General features: G+C 36.3%; 2 protein-coding genes, 1 long non-coding RNA gene and 1 pseudogene across 3 annotated transcripts; all 4 read left to right on the top strand.

The window, feature by feature from the left end:
- LOC142526262 (putative carboxylesterase SOBER1-like) lies at window positions 1-2,903 on the top strand. The gene is made up of 6 exons (XM_075630524.1): window positions 1-329; window positions 1,029-1,081; window positions 1,522-1,645; window positions 1,748-1,869; window positions 2,090-2,197; window positions 2,557-2,903. Exons 1-6 carry the CDS (start codon window positions 83-85, stop codon window positions 2,644-2,646), a joined length of 744 nt encoding a protein of 247 aa, XP_075486639.1. The 5' UTR covers window positions 1-82; the 3' UTR covers window positions 2,647-2,903.
- A 1,714-nt stretch (window positions 2,904-4,617) lies between these two features.
- Window positions 4,618-5,652, top strand: LOC142527915 (uncharacterized). Its single transcript, XM_075632909.1, has one exon. The coding sequence runs from the start codon at window positions 4,827-4,829 to the stop codon at window positions 5,472-5,474; it is 648 nt and encodes a 215-aa protein (XP_075489024.1). The 5' UTR covers window positions 4,618-4,826; the 3' UTR covers window positions 5,475-5,652.
- Window positions 5,653-7,248: 1,596 nt separating this feature from the next.
- LOC142526568 (uncharacterized) lies at window positions 7,249-11,117 on the top strand. Its single transcript, XR_012815286.1, has 2 exons — window positions 7,249-7,406; window positions 10,327-11,117. It is a non-coding gene; the product is annotated as an uncharacterized LOC142526568 (long non-coding RNA).
- Window positions 7,403-10,574, top strand: LOC142526567 (protein CLMP1-like; annotated as a pseudogene).
- Window positions 11,118-12,660: the final 1,543 nt, after the last annotated feature.

The following is a 12,660-nucleotide window of genomic DNA, read 5'->3' on the forward strand; positions in this document are numbered from 1 at the left end:
TAAAATAAAGAGAAGCGTGCTCCGGTCGAAGATGAAAAGGATCTGTTTTACGCTATAAAGATGTCCCGATAGAAATGGGTAAATGAAGTCCACCGTGTTCTTGTTCGCAGTCAGTTTCGGCATCACAATTTCCTTCGTGCTATTCAATCAGCAAAATCCATCTCCTAGTAAACCCGATCCAATGGCGCGGAGCTTTTTGTTGTGGCTACATGGACTGGGTGATTCGGGTCCTGCTAACGAACCCATCAAGACGCTTTTCACGTCTCCCCAGTTCAGCAAAACCAATTGGTCTTTCCCTTCTGCTCCTTCTAATCCCGTCACTTGTAACTGTATGTTCTATTCACATCTAGGACTTTTTGTTCTTTGTTTGTGGACTTTTTTGGCAGATGTTTGCCCTGTATGTATACTGCAATTTATCAGATGCTGCAGGTGCACTGGCGAGTTTTTGGGTTTTTGTTGTCGCTGCATTTGATTTAACTATCTGATTAAAAAAAACAATTATTTGTTATGCGAATTGATTACTGCATGACTATTGACTTACCAAGGTGAAGTCTTTAGGAAGTAAATGATCCTTGGGTTTGTCTAAAATCTAACTAGTTTTTTCTTGCTTTCTGTTGTTTTATATGCCTTGGCAATTAGACTGTATTTTATATTTCGACGTACAGTAAAGATGTAAATGGTGCTGCTACTATGCTTCAGACATAGTGACATTTTCACAGAAAAATGATGTGCCCATGTTTGAGATTTGTTGCTTGGTCACTTTTGTGTAGACTATGAATGATATGTCCCGTATCAAATAATTTTCAACAGTTTTCTCACTTCGGAGTGAAGCGCTTACCCCAAAAAGAGAAGAACACAAATTGATAGCTTAAATACTAAGATTTATTATATTATATAACACTACATCAAAATGAAAGCCATTGAAATATAGCGGGCCTGGGTTTTGCATCTTATCTGGGCTCACAAGCGAGCAATATCTCTTTGCTGCATGCTCATTTTGCGATTTGCAATTTTGGGTTACCTTGTAGATGGTGCTGTTATGCCTTCATGGTTTGACATTGCTGAAATACCTGTGACAGCTGTAAGTTTGCATCATTTTATCATCAATTTCCCATCATAATTCATCAGCATCTTTGTCTTTTAATCCTTTTTTAATCTATATATTATGTCGAGCTCCATTATAAGTCTTTTTAAGTTCTATTGCATTGCTAAAGAATCTGTAATTGATTCACTTTTCCTTAAACAGATTCATTATAATATGTACAAATTCGACTTATTGTCGTGATTTGTGTTTAAACAGATTCAATTTACTATCTTTACAAACAGATTCATTTTATTATCACGTATGTGATTCATTTTCCCTCTAAATAGTTAGGCCAAATAACAAAGTAGGAAGTAATATGTTTTGGCTAGCAATATTCCAGGCTAGTACGTGTAACTGTATATATCTGATCAGTACTTTGGATACCCTGGACTATGTATTCGCTCAGTCTGATCATCTACAGCATTATCATTTGCCAGGATTCTCCAAAAGATGAAGGTAGTGTGCTCAAAGCAGTTCAGAACATACATGCAATGATTGATAAAGAGATAGCATCTGGAATCAATCCTAGCAATGTTTTTGTATGTGGATTTAGTCAAGGAGGTTTGTGTTCTCTTTTTCCCATGGTTAAATTAGCCTATCCACCTATTAAGAAAGTGTGTTGGATTGCAGTTGAATCACTATTTATGAAGTATAATTTTTCAGGGGCCTTGACATTGGCTAGCGTCCTGCTGTACCCGAAAACTTTGGGTGGAGGTGCAGTGTTTAGTGGATGGGTTCCATTCAATTCTTCAATTCTAGAACGTGTCACACCAGAAGCAAAGAAGGTTGTATCCTGCTCACGAGCCACTTCTTGTCTATTCCATTTTGTCCTTGAGCATCTTTCTCTACTTTAATAGGTTTACGTATACTTACTCCTCACCTGATGAATGAAAAGTTTAAGTCTTATGATGTATGGTGATTGGCATATCGTGTTGGTTTCAACTTTCAAGTTATGCTTTCTGTTTACAATGCCATCGATATGACATATAGGAATGCAATTTTCAGACTCCTATATTATGGTCCCATGGAATGGCTGATAGAACTGTTCTCTTCGAGGCTGGGCAAGCAGGACCACCTATCCTTGAAAAAGCTGGTGTCAGCTGTGAATTCAAGGTTGTATACTACTCTCTCCCTTAAGATTGGTTTAGTTTGTGTATGTTTTATGCGTCTGCATGTATTTTGGAGCTTATGTGATACTATATCTATTTATATATGTATCTAAGTGGCTATTGGTCGCAGCATGTTTGTACGTATGTATTATATAATTCGAGTTTTTTCGACTTTTGGTTTGGGAAGTGGTGACAGTGGGGTGAGAGGTGGCATACAAGGGTTGTTCTTCTCCTCTTGTCTCCAAATTTCTTGAATAAAACTGGTACTTTTTATGAAAGTAGTTAAAACTTGGACAAGCTGGCCATTCTTGTGTATTTACAAAATTTTGTCTTAACTACTATGGTTTGGTTCTCAAATCTCAGGCTTATCCTGACCTTGGTCACTCCATAAGTACTGAGGAGCTCAAGAGTTTGGAATCGTGGATCAAATCACATCTTCAGAGTTCTTCCTGAACTCTCCGATTACCTTACGTTCGACATTCAAACAGTTAAATGGGTGGCATATTGTGAGAACGTTGTTATACTTGTCAGTTGTCACCTTGTCTCGTTAACGGTAAGATCCAATTTTGTTTAACGTTTGGCCTGTTGGCTGAATTATTGTTTTCAACTGATAACTGTTTTCTCAACATATGATCTTCATTTCTCAGTCCCCAATACACTGGGTCTTCAATATACATTCATCTGACCAGTTGCTAAATTCTTTAGTTTAAGTATGGCGTTAATGTTTGGTTGGGCTTTTAATACAATTTCAATTTTAAAAAATTTAGATAAAAATGATGTTGAGATTATATTCAAATATGATTTTCTGAAAGTTAAACGATCACAAAAATAAATAAACAAATGTCATAATGGGAAATAAAAAATAATAATTGTATAGCTAACATATTTTATTCTAAAAATTGGTTGAAAAAGTTGATAGATTTGAGAGTCGCATGCATATTTTGTGCTTATTTTAATCGAAAAGTAAGAAAGTGGGAGACATGCATTTCAAATCATTACCCTAGATTATGAAGTGATGTGCGGTTTTCACAATTTTGTCGATTCCTGTAGTAATGAAGTGAACACAGCTTCTTAATTTTGTTTTGTTTTTTTTTTTTAAATAAGGATGTGAATAATCATTTATCGCACTTTTGAGTAACATATATGGAAAGGTAAAGGAAGTTGGCGATCTGATGAATGGAGAGCCGACGACCGAAACCTCGGGTGAGAACCTTGTGAATCACTACATTATTAGACGAGGTGAATAGGGTCTCCAAAATAACAATTTTCATGATTTTGATGCCCAAAAGGAGCAATTTGGCATGAAATTTTCATCTTATAATCTTGTTCAGTCATTTTTTTCTTGGCTTGCAATTTTGGTCTTTGGAAAAAGTAATTTGCACTTTTTTTGTATGTCCCAAATGCATTTTGTTTTATTAGTATGTCAGTACCAGTTTTTTTACCCATTTCCATTATCAAACACGAAATTTGAAGATTTATAATTAGTATTGAATGATATTTTCTCGTACTTTTTTTTTTCCCAATATAGAGTGGACCACTAAAAACTTAATCCCAAGTAACGACCATTATGACTAGGGCTGTAAACGAATCGAATCGAATCGAATTTTAAGAAATTTTCGGTATTCGAGCTTACCGAAAAGCTCGAATTCGAATAAACATATTCGAAGCTCGATTCGAAACTCGAACTTTTATTATTTTCGATTCGAACTCGATTCGAACTGAGGCTCGAGTTTGAATTCGATTCGAACTCGAATAATATTATATATATTATATATATATATATATATATATATATTATATAGATTATATATATATATATATGTACTTAATAATATTATATATATATACTTAATAATATTTTATTTATTTTTTAAATACAATGCTAAAGTTTGTGAACAGTTCGCGAACAATCGAACAATATAATTTTAACTCGAATTCGATTCGAAAAATATTCGAACATGTTCGAGTTCGGCTCGAATTCGATAATTTCGAATTCGAACCAAATATTATTCGAACCGGCTCGAAAAGTTCTTGAACGTGTTCGATTCATTTACACCCCTAGCTATGACCGAAACGAAACACAATAAAGAATTATTACAAAAATGACAGGACGGACAAAGGATTTTATTCAAATTAATCTTATTTATACGAATTATTAAAAATTAAATAAATCAAATATTATATATAAACAAAATATTAAAAAAAAATTGAAATAATATTTTCCAATACATGGTGAGGCCGATGCAGGCATGTCTTGGGCCCAAATTCTGAAGATGCATGGAACAAAGAGACGGGGAGTGCTAATAATTTTCTGAAAAGAGGATACGATCAAAGAGATTCGCAATACAGGGGGGTCCCACCGTAATTGCTCTGTTATTTCTAACCAATCAAATCTCTTCCTTCCACAAAACTCATCAATGGACCTACACTGTAGGCATTACCCCCGCGTCGCACTTTAATATTCCTCACACTACATCAATCTCTATGCTCAAGAATCAAAGACTTCCTCAAATTCCTCACCCAGTTTCTGTGTGTCTCTCTCTCTCTCTCTCTCTCTCTTTCTTTTTTTCCTTACATCAGTGAACTTGGAAAAAACATTTGGCAACTCTCTTCTCTATCTCTAGAGTTAAGCTATGAAGAAGCTATACAAAAGGGGGACGGTGCATCCGACGCCACCGGTGGTCTCGGACCAGCTTCTTTCCTTCTTGCCGGCGGCGATATTGACTTTAGCCGCCGCTCTGTCTCAGGAAGAAAGGGAAGTTCTTGCATACCTCATCTCTTGCTCCTCCGCCAACTTCTCCAACAGCCACCACAAGAAAACCCCTTCGGAAGCCACTTCAGGTGGTTCTAAGGGTGGAGCGACCGACCACCCTGCGTGCTTCAGCTGCTACTGCTTCAGATGCTATATGAGCTACTGGGTGAAGTGGGATTCATCGCCAAATCGCCAGCTTATACACGAAATAATAGACGCGTTTGAAGAAAGTCTTTTTAAGGAGAGCAGGAAAGAAAAGAGCAAGAGGGAAAGGAGGAAGGGTAAAAATGTTAAAGGTAAAATTAGTCCTGAATTAGATGATGAGTCCAAGAAGTCTGAGCCCAGTTTGACTAAGGAAGATTCCAACTTTATTGAATCGAACTCTCCCAAAGAGCACGGTATTGAAGGCGGCGAAGAAAATAGTGGCCGTGAGGAGGAGGAGAATGGAGAGGAAGAAGAGTTGGAGAGAGGGTCAGTGAGAAGATTTGTGAGCTTTCTTGGAGAAAGGATTTGGAGCGTTTGGGGTTAAAGATATTAAGCGAAGGGTGAAAAGAAGAAGATTGATTGACTTTCGTTTTTTGCTCATACCATGGAAGCAATATTCACTTTTGCTGCAAGAAATTCTATTTTGGTATGTTTGTAGACAAACATGTCGTAAATCAAGAGTGAGTTTTATATATTCAGTCTTCCTTAAATTTCCGCTAAAATTAGATGTTTTTTACTTCATTTTTTGGTAAATTTGGTCATTGACACTAACGAGTTAGTTATTTTTCATCTGCATTGAGCTCTGCAATTAGTAAATTTCCCAGATTTAGCAAGTGCGGTTGTGTATACGAATCCAGCTTAGTTTCATATGAGTATACGGTTTTGCGGGGAAAATGACAGAGATAAAGAAGCATTTAACTGTTAGTTTCATTTTATTGCAAATATTAGGAAATTAGCCAACTCTGCAAAATTGAAATCTTTATGTACGTAGGTTTAGAATAAGCTGAAAATAACTTGTACCGGCTGCAATGTTACGTTGTCCTACCATGATTCATGCAACCACTAAAAATCTATAATAGACGGAAAGGAAACTGAAATTATATATTCATATCAATGTAAAAAAATTATTATTATAATTCCTATCGTGAATGTCCTTAATCTTGCAAGCGTTTTCATTAATCCGCCTGCCCCAATCACCACGTAATTCAAAACATTAAAGGATTCAACGTTAAAATTCAAATTCTATGCTTAGGAATTGACTTGGGTTAGTGTATACATTGATGGGGCTTAAGTCAACCGTTGAACTTCACCTGTTTTGGTTCCATGCTTCTCTGATAGTTGCTCGTGTGTGTTGTTGACCTCTTCTTTCCACATATACGCATCCACATGTTTGAACATCAACGTGGTCTTGTATCAATATAACACCTACCAACCAACGTAAGCATCTGAGGAGATTAACATGTTACCTTGGTGGATATTGCTTCTGAGATACAGTAGGACTAAACATCTTTGTATGCATTCAAAATCTATGTAATAATTTAAATTTCATATGAAAATATACAGCATACTTTTAAGGAGATCGTATAATATCATCTGTGTAATTTCATTTCTCACGAGTCCAGGTAAAAGGTGGGTTTTAGAGTAATAAAAGAACAAGTCAATCAGATTATGAGGCAAATCTGAAAAATTGCAGACTCGGACGGAAATATAAAAAATAAAATTAATTTTTTAATTTAATGAGATATTAAATTTAAATTTTAAAATAATATGTACTTCAATAAATTAAGATGTGCGTGTATCTTCAATGAACATGTGGCTTATCTTTGACTGGAATGAATTTTCGATCTCATGAATTTAACATTTTTATATTATATTAGTTAAATTTTGTGTGTGTGTGTGTATATGCGCTTAAAAGAAAATTTTGCAGACATATAATATATAAAGCAAAAACTTGTGTGAGACGGTCTCACAAGTCGTATTTTGTGAGACAAATATCTTATTTGAGTCATCCATGAAAAAATATTATTTTTTATGCTAAGAGTATTACTTTTTATTTTGAATATCGATACGGTTAACTCATCTCACAGATAAAGATTCGTGAGATCGTCTCACAAAAGACCTAGTCAATATATAAATACTAACATGGATTAAATGGGCTAACCAATTGATAGCCCGCATTTTTAAGGCCCATATTTACACTATCCAACAGGTGTCACCCGGGTAAATGAAAGCCCACAAAAACAATTAACAGAAAATAATATGAATTTTAATATTATAGGGTTTTCAATATACCACTGCAACACCCCTGTTTCACTCACTGAACTTCAGTCTCTCTGGACAAACGCTAACCTTGAACGAATTTACTCATTATTTTGGAAGACCATTTCAATTTTCCTTCAATATAGCTGGTATGTTTTCACTTTCTAATCAGAAATAAAGCACCGGTTTCTTCATTCCAGGTGTGGGCTACAGACCTGTTGGTATTTCATTCTTTCTGTTTATTTCGCTGTTGGCTCTTGTTTTTTTCTGAAGGGTTTGAATCCGTAGTCGACAGAGCATATTAGTTGAGTTTGTTGTTCATAAATTATAACTTTATTGCATAAAGTTTGAATTTTGGAGGGGTTTGTGGAAATTTATGGGGAAGTCTGGGGGTAGGAAAAAGAAAGCTACTGTTAACCCTAACCAGAGTCAAAACAAAGTTTCGAAAGGGGATTCTCATGCCACGCCTGTTGTTAGCGGTCTGGACTCGTCAGTTTTCTCAAAGAGAGCACACGAGCTAAAGGAAGAGGGTAACAGAAGATTTCAGTCAAAGGACTATTTGGGTGCCCTTAAACACTATGAGGATGCCCTCAAACTTACCCCCAAAACAAATCCTGACCGAGCCGTATTTCACAGCAACAGAGCTGCTTGTTTGATGCACATAAAACCGATTGATTATGGCAGTGTGATATCCGAGTGTACTTTGGCACTTCAGGTGCAGCCCCAGTTTGTCCGAGCTCTTTTAAGGAGAGCTCGTGCATATGAGGCTATAGGAAAGTATGAACTTGCCATGCTAGATGTGCTAAAACTGTCAAGTACAGATTCAGATAACCATGATGGCTTGGAGATTGCTGGACGATTAAGGATGGCACTTGGCCCTCATCAAGAGGTTCAGCAGGAACTCCAGAGTCGCCCATCACCAGCTGCCCTGGGGGCTTCTGCATTGCGTGGGGCACCGATTTCTGGGGTTGGTCCATGCTTGCCAGCTAGACCCATGCCTAAGAAGCCAATGCAGTCAGTATTAGGACCAACATCGCCAGCTAATAAGTCAGAAAAGCTTTATCCAATTCCACCTATTGAAAATGGCCGAGATCCAAAAATCCAGTTGCCAAAAGTTATTTTAAAGCCTGCAAATAGTTCAAGACCCAATGAGAATAGTGGTCTGGATAACCAGAAGAGACAGTCGGTGCCTCCATTAGATTTTCTTACACCAAGTGAACAATCTACACAGTCTGCGATAAGATGGAGACAGTTGAAACTTGTTTATGATCATGACATAAGGCTTGGCCAAATTCCAGTGAATTGCAGTTTAAAGGTTTTGAGAGATGTGGTTGACAAACGATTTCCTATGTCAGAAGCAGTGCTGATAAAGTACAAGGACAGTGATGGTGACTTGGTGACTATAACATGTACCGCTGAACTTAAAATGGCGGAGTCATATGTTGACAGCCTTATTCCGAGAGACCCTGATGCTGATAACCGAGGATCCATTGGTATGTTACGTCTGTATATTGTTGAAGTGAGTCCTGAGCAGGAGCCACCTTTACTAGAAGGAGGAGGAGAAATGTCACTTGACAGCAAGGGGGCTACATTAGATGAAAGTCTGGATGCTTCTAAATTGAAAACTGTAGATGCTGAGGTTGACAACCAGGAGAAACCGGGAGCACCAGAAGAACCTGACTGTAAAGAGATGGAGGTGGATGATTGGCTATTTGAGTTTGCACAGTTGTTTTGAACCCATGTCGGGATAGACCCTGATGCTCATATTGATCTGCATGAGCTTGGGATGGAACTTTGTTCTGAGGCACTTGAGGAAACAGTAACTTGTGAAGAGTCTCAAGACCTTTTTGACAGGGCTGCCCTAAAGTTTCAGGAGGTAGCTGCTCTGGCTTTCTTTAACTGGGGAAATGTTCATATGTGTGAAGCTAGGAAGAGAATCCTCATCAATGAATCAGCTGCTAAAGAAATGATGGCTGCTCAGCTTCAAACTGCATATGATTGGGTGAAAGAGAAATATTCTCTTGCTAAAGAGAAGTATGAGGAGGCACTATTGATCAAATCAGATTTCTATGAAGGATTGGTGGCTCTTGGGCAACAGCAATTTGAAATGGCAAAACTTCATTGGTCTTATGTGCTGGCAAAGAAAGAATGGGATCCAACGGAGACTATTAGTCTTTTTAATAGTGCAGAACAGAAAATGCTTGCTGCGACTGAGATGTGGGATAAGCTGGAGGAGCAGAGAGCAAATGAACTGAAAAATCCTATAGCAAACAAGAAGGATGAACTGTTAAAAAGAAGGAAGAAACAGAGCAGTGGTACAGAAGGTGATTCCTCCGATATAGGAGGCCGAGGGGAAATTTCACCTGAGGAAGCAGCAGAGCAAGCAGCATTAATGAGATCTCAAATGCACTTGTTCTGGGGTAACATGCTTTTTGAAAGGTCTCAAGTTGAATATAAACTGGGCTTTCCTGGTTGGAAGAAGAACCTGAATGTTGCAGTTGAACGGTTCAGACTTGCTGGAGCTTCTGGAGCAGACATTTCTGCCGTTTTGAAAAATCACTGTTCTAATGAAGAAGCAGCAAATGGGAATGACAAAAAGGTAGAGGATGTGCATACTGATGGAGTTGCCAAAGGAGAAAAGTAAGAAGAACTCAGCGAACTTTCACAAGTAATATGATTGGTGTTATGGGAAATCAGCTGTTGATGGTTTTCTTTTGCTGACAATGTAACGGTGACAGAATGTGTCCACTGCTCCCCAAAATCTTGGCATGACATTGCATAACTATTTTCCTGTCTTGCCTTGGGGAAAAGAATTTCCTACCGATATTAATTAGGGAGTCCTCCGAAGCTTTTCTGTGACGTCCATATAACATCTAGATTTTCGAGGTGACTTTTGAAGCAGTTTTACTGAAATTTTCTGGCTTTAAATGTGTTTAATGGAAATGTGAAACTGAAATTTTATCTATAATCGAAAGAGAGTAATTAACAAGGGATTTTTCATTCTCTTTCACTAAATTGTGCCTAAATTCATATCATTTAATGTTTCCTGGTCTTTAATGCATTTAATTTATCTTAAGAATAGCATTGTGTTGAATATATAAAGACAGCTCATTTTTTATGTTTTCAATTTCATCCAGCAAGGTGCTTTTGTAGGGAGATATGCAGAACTGTTGGATTTGATTCTGATGATTCTTGGTCACCGAAAGGAATTACTGCCAAATGAGATATCATGAAGAGATTGCAGGTGGGATTTTTCTCACATTTCTTGATCATTCCATGTTTTATCCAGTGTATTGGGCTAAATTTTGAGATCTGGTCCCATGTATCTTTGTACCAGCAAATCTACTCCGCTTTTCAGTAGTTAGAATTTCTTGGGAGTATGATATGATGACGGTGCAAAAGCCCCCATAGGAGTTTATTTCAGTTATTTTGTCTTTAAAGCTTTTTTTTAAAGCAAACTTTAAAGCTATTTTTGTTTAAAACTAGAGATGTAAAAATTTCAACAGACTAAGCACTGCATAAAAGTTTTCGTCATTTTCCTCGACTTGTTAGTCACCCAAGGTTGCTCTTTTCGAGTTCAAAATGATTTCTGGTAGGTTCCCTATTGACTTTTAACAATAAATTTTTTCAATTTTTTAATAATAGCTAATTTAAGATATTTGTGGGAGAGATGTTGGATAGAGATCATGAACATGTGCTACAATTGTTAATATATGTATCCAAATCTGGTAGCAAATGACCGCTGGAATATCACTGTAACGTTTGAAAAAAAAATTCCTGCATTGGGAAAAAAAATCCATCTTCAAACCCAATAAGCCAATACCATAACACCCTAGTCTTATTTCAGGCGAAACAGTCTCTTAATAATAAATATAACGTAATATTAAGGTAGGCTATCCAGCAGCCGCCATAAACACATTTTATTCAACTTTTTAATTTACTCTTGAGTACAACTTAAGCAGTAGCAATCGATCCCAAGTTGGATGTGCTTTCAATGGCCTTGAAGGCTTGTTAATATTTTTATTTTACTAAATCATTCGAAGGTAGGAAAAAAAAAAGTAGTGTAAAATTATTCGGGCAAATTTTGAATTAGAGTTCCTCGAATGCGAAACAAAAAAAAAAAAAAATCAAGAAACTTCGTATATATAATCATTAAAACATATGCCACGTTGGCACCTGGTAATGCTCTAATAATAGAATGATGCCTCTTGGGCAATTAGTGTTTGACATTTTGATTGGATATTATCGAGACAACCTGGAATATATGGAATCCTTTCCAAATAATTTTAATGGTAATGACAATGAATTCAGACACGACAAATAGTTGCACTTATGATGACATATATCAGTCCACCATACACTTGTGTGGTATACATCAATTATGATTATTTATTTCATTTCATACGGGAAATGCAAACCATCTAACAAAAAAAGTACATGCATCACTTTTGAAAGGAATCGAACTCAATATTTTATTTTACATTTTTAGACTGAAATTATGATTTGTTTTCTTATATATACTTAATCATATTTTTGGAATTATTCAATATAATTTGGGAAATTATCCATAAAATATACTATGTCAATTTTGTGTACAGTTTGATTCTAATTAAACTCTTGTTTCTTTGTTTATAGGTAAGAAGTATCTATGAATATCTAAGTCAATGATATATATATATATATACAATCGAATATTGAATGAGTGGTTGTTACTGCTGAATTTCGAACTTGAAGAGTTCCGCGTGAAGAGCTTAAGTGGTCATTGCGATTTTGATGTTGCTGACACTCGAAGAACAACACTGATGCTGAGTGTTGATCGAAGAGTAGTTTCGTTTGATTTTGAGCATTGCGTGTTTGAGTTTATGCATCTCGGTGTAAAGTGTAATTTCTTTTGATGCTATTTAATTCATTGGTATGTCAAGGAATTTAGTTTTGATATTTTTCACTAGCATTGTCTAGTGTAAACGATTTACATATTTTCTAGTGAATTTTTGCCATGAGGCATAGCACAAGTATTCGTACTTGTGCATGATTCAATTCTGATATCTGATTATTAATTGCAATTATAATTGTTTATTAACAATTAATTTTCGTTTTTGTGTTGTGTTTTGGTATTGACAACACCTTAACACAACACCAAATTCTGATATATACATTCCTGAATATTTTCTATGAGTTTATGAGTTACAGCATTGTCAACCATGAATACGTCCAAAAATTCCTGTGAGAGAAAATACATAATTGGGCGCCGATGTTACATGGAATTGGGTTTCCCGATATATATATATATATATATATGAGAGTAGCTAGGTTTGAGCAAAGATTACTGAATTAAATTGACAGTTAAAGATTAGGGACCAACCTAGCCAGCAATGAACTTTATTGGTTTAAGAAAACCGTAGATATGAATCCTACACTGAAAAGAGAACCGACACAACTCGGAGCTTTAAACTACGGTTGCGAACTTTAGT

Source organism: Primulina tabacum, chromosome 15, assembly GCF_025594145.1.
Source record: "Primulina tabacum isolate GXHZ01 chromosome 15, ASM2559414v2, whole genome shotgun sequence".
Lineage (NCBI taxonomy): Eukaryota > Viridiplantae > Streptophyta > Magnoliopsida > Lamiales > Gesneriaceae > Primulina > Primulina tabacum.

Excerpts from the sequence above, each read along its gene's own strand:
- LOC142527915 (XM_075632909.1), top strand. The coding sequence starts at position 4,827 with ATGAAGAAGCTATACAAAAGGGGGACGGTGCATCCGACGCCACCGGTG.
- LOC142526262 (XM_075630524.1), top strand. The coding sequence starts at position 83 with ATGAAGTCCACCGTGTTCTTGTTCGCAGTCAGTTTCGGCATCACAATT. Across the intron at positions 1,082-1,521 it reads CTGAAATACCTGTGACAGCT|GATTCTCCAAAAGATGAAGG; the intron begins GTAAGTTTGCAT and ends ATCATTTGCCAG. Across the intron at positions 1,646-1,747 it reads ATGTGGATTTAGTCAAGGAG|GGGCCTTGACATTGGCTAGC; the intron begins GTTTGTGTTCTC and ends ATAATTTTTCAG.